Source organism: Argentina silus, assembly GCF_951799395.1.
Source record: "Argentina silus genome assembly, chromosome: 16".
NCBI lineage: Eukaryota > Metazoa > Chordata > Actinopteri > Argentiniformes > Argentinidae > Argentina > Argentina silus.
Window position 1 is genome coordinate 5,579,801 of NC_139670.1, and position 5,027 is coordinate 5,584,827.

A 5,027-nucleotide genomic window follows, 5' to 3' on the forward strand; every position below is an offset into this window, starting at 1 on the left:
CAGACACGCGCAGTAGGATGTCTGGCTCAGAGTTTCTTCATGTTAGGGTGAAACAGGCAGACAGCAGTTGTCTTTGACTCCTCCATGACAGCTCCTTCATGGCAGCTTAATACAAAGCTGAAGACATCTGTCTCAAAACCTCACCTTTTCATGATATTTTCTGACCTTTTGCAGTTTTTGACATGATAATTATTTATCTATTTATCTATTTTTGGTTTGCTGCCATACACATGACAGTAATTCATTCATCGAATGTCTATCGTAGCCTCTAACTCTTCACCACGGACGTCATGAAGCGCGCATGCCTCACAGACAGATAGTGGATAGCCTTGTGAATTGATCTGTTTGTGCTTTGGTCCACTGCTTGATCGTAGCCTGCCTTACTAACCCACATGAGACATGTGGGAACTGCTAAAGCAGAGACAGGTCTGGCCACCAGACTTAGACACTTGAAAAAAAACTTGTCTAGTCAGGAGTCAGAAACTTCTCAGAGTTAAGAAAGTGTGATCTGAGCGAGCTTGTGGTGGAGGTGAACTGATGTCCGTGTGAGAAGCTGTAGGACTCCGGTTTCCCACTGAGCCTCTGTCTCCTGACATAATCATAAGCACAGGCGGGTGTCTGTGCTGGTACAGAGCCACAATGGACTCCACACAGCGCCGGTGTCCTCAGTGTCACTCACAGCACTGGCCAAACCCCACTGCCTGCTGCGACTGGGGACACAGCGAGGGGGACACTTTGAGCCAAGCACACTGGGTTTCAAAGGTGATGGTTAAAGTGACGGTTAAAGGGTAGTCTCTAGATGGGCCATGCTAGAAAGGATTGATTGGAAAATCCTATCTTCAGTTGATGGGCAGGTACATATGAAACATGGATTCTTAATGGTGGGCTAAGGAGGAATAATGGAGGAACGACAGAAGTCAGGGAGAGAGAGGAGAAGAGAGGAAATGAAGGGAGAGGAGGGGAAGGCGGGGAGGAGGAGGTGGGGGGGGAGCGTAGTCGGGTATTTGATGTTTAATTAGCGAAGCGCAGGGCTGGAGAGCAGGCAGAGGGTAACGTGGGATGCGTGTTTCCCCTTGTCTATCCAGTAACAGGCATATCCTCCACACGGACGGCACACGCACCGTTCAAAGCCTCGGAGAGAGAGAGAGAGGGGGGGGGGGGGGTTGGGGGGGGAGGAGGGGGGGGGGATGGCTCTAACACGTGCCTGTGAGGACCAGCAGTGTGCATTCCCTCCCTCCCTCCCTCCCTCCCTCTCTCCCTCCCTCCCTCCCTCCCTCCCTCCCTCCCTCCCTCTCTCACACTCTCCCTCACCCCTGACAAGGCAGAAAGAGAGAGTGAGAATCCCCAAAGGACACATCCAGAGAATGGAGGGGTAAATGAAAAAAAAGACAAGGAACTGATGACACTTCTTTTACCTGTGTGAGTATGCAAAGACTTGCGTGGGCAGAGGGGATGGGGGGAAGGAGGGATGGAGGGATGGACAGAGGGAGGGAGGGAGGGATTTTACCTGGAATCAGGGGGAAAAATGTAGAGAGACCAGGTATCTCTCTGTCGACAATACTCTGGCTGCTTCTTCTCCAACCAGCTTAACAACCGTGCAATGCGACCCTGAGAGGAGAGAGGAACAGGGTTAAACTGGCTTTATCAGGGTTAAACTGGCTTTAATAGGGTTAAACTGGCTTTATCAGGGTTAAATTGGCTTTATCAGGGTTAAACTGGCTTTATCAGGGTTAAATTGGCTTTATCAGGGTTAAACTGGCTTAAAGCTGTTATGATATTAAGTCCTCAGATATACCAGTTAGCATGGACACTACATTTGGTGAGTAAAAGGCCTATAATCATAATTGAAATTCAAGTCACATGATAGTACACACACACACACACACACACACACACACACACACACACACTGGGGCTCCTGTCCAGAGGGTGCAGCACACACATGCATGCACGCATGCATGCATTCACTCACCCACCCACCCACACACACACACACACACACACACACACACACACACACACACTCACAATGCTGGTCTCGTCCTCTGCGTTCTCGTCCTCTGTGTTGTCCTCCAGTGACAGCTGTGTCGGCCCACCAGAAGAGGGGGAGCCCTTCCCGTTGCAGTCGGGGCGGAGGTGTCCTAGTGAGGGGGGTCTGGAGCTGTGCATGCTGGCTGAACGGTACAGGTAGGGCACCTGGGGACCGAGGGAGAGACAAGGTGTGGTCTTTACCATTTAGAGACGGATGCCATGTTGCAAACAATTCATTCATTCTGTTGGTTCTAAGCGGCTACAATCGCCTGATTTCACATTTCTCACATTCGTTCACATTGCAAACATGGCTGGTGCGGAACTGAACAACTGAATGAAATCGTATTCAAACAGAGTCGGGTCCAACTTTGTGTGTACCTGCAGCAGTGTGTCTGGGGGCAGATCAATGGACTCCCTGGTCTCCACCGACTCCATCCGGCGGTGTCTGGGCCGGGACTGGGACATGGAGTCCGTGCGGCACAGCGAGGCGTCGTCCCCCTCCGACATCCCCCCCCTCCCCCGCCCCCCCCCCTCCCTCCTCCTCGTCCTCCGAGCTTGACCCCCCCTCTCCCGAGAGCAGCGAACGGCGCTCGCCCGACTGCCGCTTCTGGCGTTTTCAGCGATGGGGGGCGCGGCCTAAGCTGTTCCAGCTTGAGCGGCGGCTGGTCCAGCCACTTGCGGAGCTCCACGGGGCGTAGGGGGAGGTGCTTCGGGCGCTGGTCTGGAGGAGGGTTGAAGAGAAAAGGAGAGAAGGAAGGAAGAAAAAAAGGAAGACAAGAAATGAGGTTGTTTATCACATTTCCTTTTTAGGCTAAATCATCAGATTATCTTCAGGGCTCATTGGTCATTAGTGTAGTACAGCAGTGGCAGCAGAAAGCGCTCTGAGTTGGCTCAGTAAGTCACATGACATCTTCATCATCATTAGTCAGCATCATTCACCTGAACATAATCAAGGAAAGGCTATAAATTAAGTCTTACATTCATCCCAAGCGCACGCACGCACGCACGCACGCACGCACGCACGCACGCACGCACCTCACTCACACACACACACACACACACACACACACACACACACACACAACACACACACACACACACACACAGAGTCTGGAAGGCATTTCCTTTGCTTGCCAACATTGCGGGACATTTCCAGATAAGTGCAGTGAAGGACAGTGAGTGTAGTAAATCCAGTCTATGTGCTTGTAGTCGGACAGGTAATGTCATGGTAATGAGCTGCTAGCGTAGCGGTAGCACACTGACCGGAGACTTGTCGTAGCAGGCAGGCTCCATGGACACGTTGCTGCCTCGGCGAGACTCGTACCCCAGGACGGGTCACCCACAGCGGGCAGCTTGGGCACGGGCATGGGGGGGTGGCAGCCGTGTGGGTGATCAGAGGAGGGGTCAGGCTGGTCCTCAAGTCTACGTGACCATTTATGGGCACTACTGGAGGGAGAGAGAGAGAGAGAGAGAGAGAGAGAGAGAGAGAGAGAGAGAGAGAGAGAGAGAGAGAGAGAGAGAGAGAGAGAGAAGAGAGAGAGAGAGAGAGAGAGAGAGAGAGAAGACAGTACAGTAATAGCATTATGAATTGAATTGGTAGAGAGAGAGAGGGGTAGAAGAGGAGGGGTGGAGGAGGTAGAGGTAGAGGGTGGGAAGAGAGGGAGAGGTAGAGGGTGGGAAGAGAGGGAGAGGTAGAGGGTGGGAAGAGAGGGAGAGGTAGAGGGTGGGAAGAGAGGGAGAGGTAGAGGGTGGGAAGAGAGGGAGAGAGAGGGACAATAAAAGAGAGACAGCTTGAGGTGATAGAGAGAGGAAGAGGGTGGGAGGGGAGGGAGAAAGTGTGGAAGAGAGGAAGGGGGGGCGGAGAGGAGGAGAGGCAGAGAGTGTGGGGACAGGGGGGTATACAGTAAGAGGAGAAGTGAGGAGGGGGGGGGGAGTCACATGGGAGGGGGATTGAAGGCTTCAGGGGGGAGTGGGTAGACCTATAGGCATATCCACAGAGTAGGAGTTAAATATGGATGCATTACTGTTCTCCGTTCGATGAATATTTCATCATGCTCTTAATCTTAAGAGATGTGTGCGGGGGAATATTATGTTCACCCCCAACACAAACACAAGAGACGAGAGAACTTTAATATCCTAATTCATGATTCCTTCGCCTCAGAGGCGTCCGCCGCTAGTGTACTTAACCAAATCTACAGGAGTGCTACCCAAGCACTTTCACAGTGACTCGAAGGGAAATAAATAAAATAAAAAAAAAAAAAAAAAAAAAATACTTTGGGGAAAAAGTCCTAAACCTACAGTGCAGAACGCCTCCGTAATGACCTCTGAGTGAGTCAAATGAGTCATTTAAACAGATAGGGATTGGACTACCGTCGTGAGTAATAATTGATGTGCTGGGGGTAGCCAGGCTGCTATGCTACACACACTAGGTCTGCTGTGTGGTTTGGTGCAGTGTGAGAAGCCACTGGAGGCACGTGCCAACCAGCGGTGGTACCGCTGTCAACTGGGACAATACCAGGAAAAAGCACACAGATGCAGCTGGGACACGCTTACACAGTGCTGCAGCAGCTTTAGGCTGATATCATAGGAGAGGCAACTTCATGAAAGGCCTAATGAAGTCGACATATTTAATGAGTGTATGTTACTGTGAGGAGATGTGTGTGTGTGTGTGTGTGTGTGTGTGTGTCTCACCGGGGGAGGGTGATAAATCCTCTTGCTGCCGTTCACGTCCTCCATACTCCTTGCGAAGATTCCACCTCCGAGTTCGACTTAGAGGCGTCGCCCTTTACACGCACACACACACAGACACACACACACACGCGCACGTACATGCACACACATATGCACGCACATACACACACATGCACTGCGCGCACACCACACACACACAACACACACACACACACACACACACACAGATGGTCAGACAGAGGTCAGACAGGGATCAACAGTGGTTAAACAGGACATAGAGGGAAGTGATATGGCAGACAGGTAGA

At 51.6% G+C, this 5,027-nt stretch overlaps 2 protein-coding genes across 2 annotated transcripts in view; one reads left to right on the top strand and one right to left on the bottom strand.

Annotated features, from left to right (window-relative positions):
• The window catches only part of wbp2 (WW domain binding protein 2), a 294,959-nt gene that overhangs the window by 222,988 nt on the left and 66,944 nt on the right, over nucleotides 1-5,027 (top strand). The window lies entirely within an intron of this gene.
• Nucleotides 1-5,027, bottom strand: part of cacna1g (calcium channel, voltage-dependent, T type, alpha 1G subunit) — a gene marked incomplete at its 5' end in the record, with an annotated part of 158,917 nt that overhangs the window by 49,000 nt on the left and 104,890 nt on the right. The window contains 11 exon segments of the mRNA XM_083687132.1: nucleotides 1,508-1,608; nucleotides 2,029-2,196; nucleotides 2,410-2,563; nucleotides 2,565-2,647; nucleotides 2,651-2,752; nucleotides 3,295-3,362; nucleotides 3,365-3,401; nucleotides 3,404-3,477; nucleotides 4,723-4,743; nucleotides 4,746-4,781; nucleotides 4,784-4,814. Coding sequence (XP_083543258.1) covers nucleotides 1,508-1,608; nucleotides 2,029-2,196; nucleotides 2,410-2,563; nucleotides 2,565-2,647; nucleotides 2,651-2,752; nucleotides 3,295-3,362; nucleotides 3,365-3,401; nucleotides 3,404-3,477; nucleotides 4,723-4,743; nucleotides 4,746-4,781; nucleotides 4,784-4,814 — 875 coding nt within the window.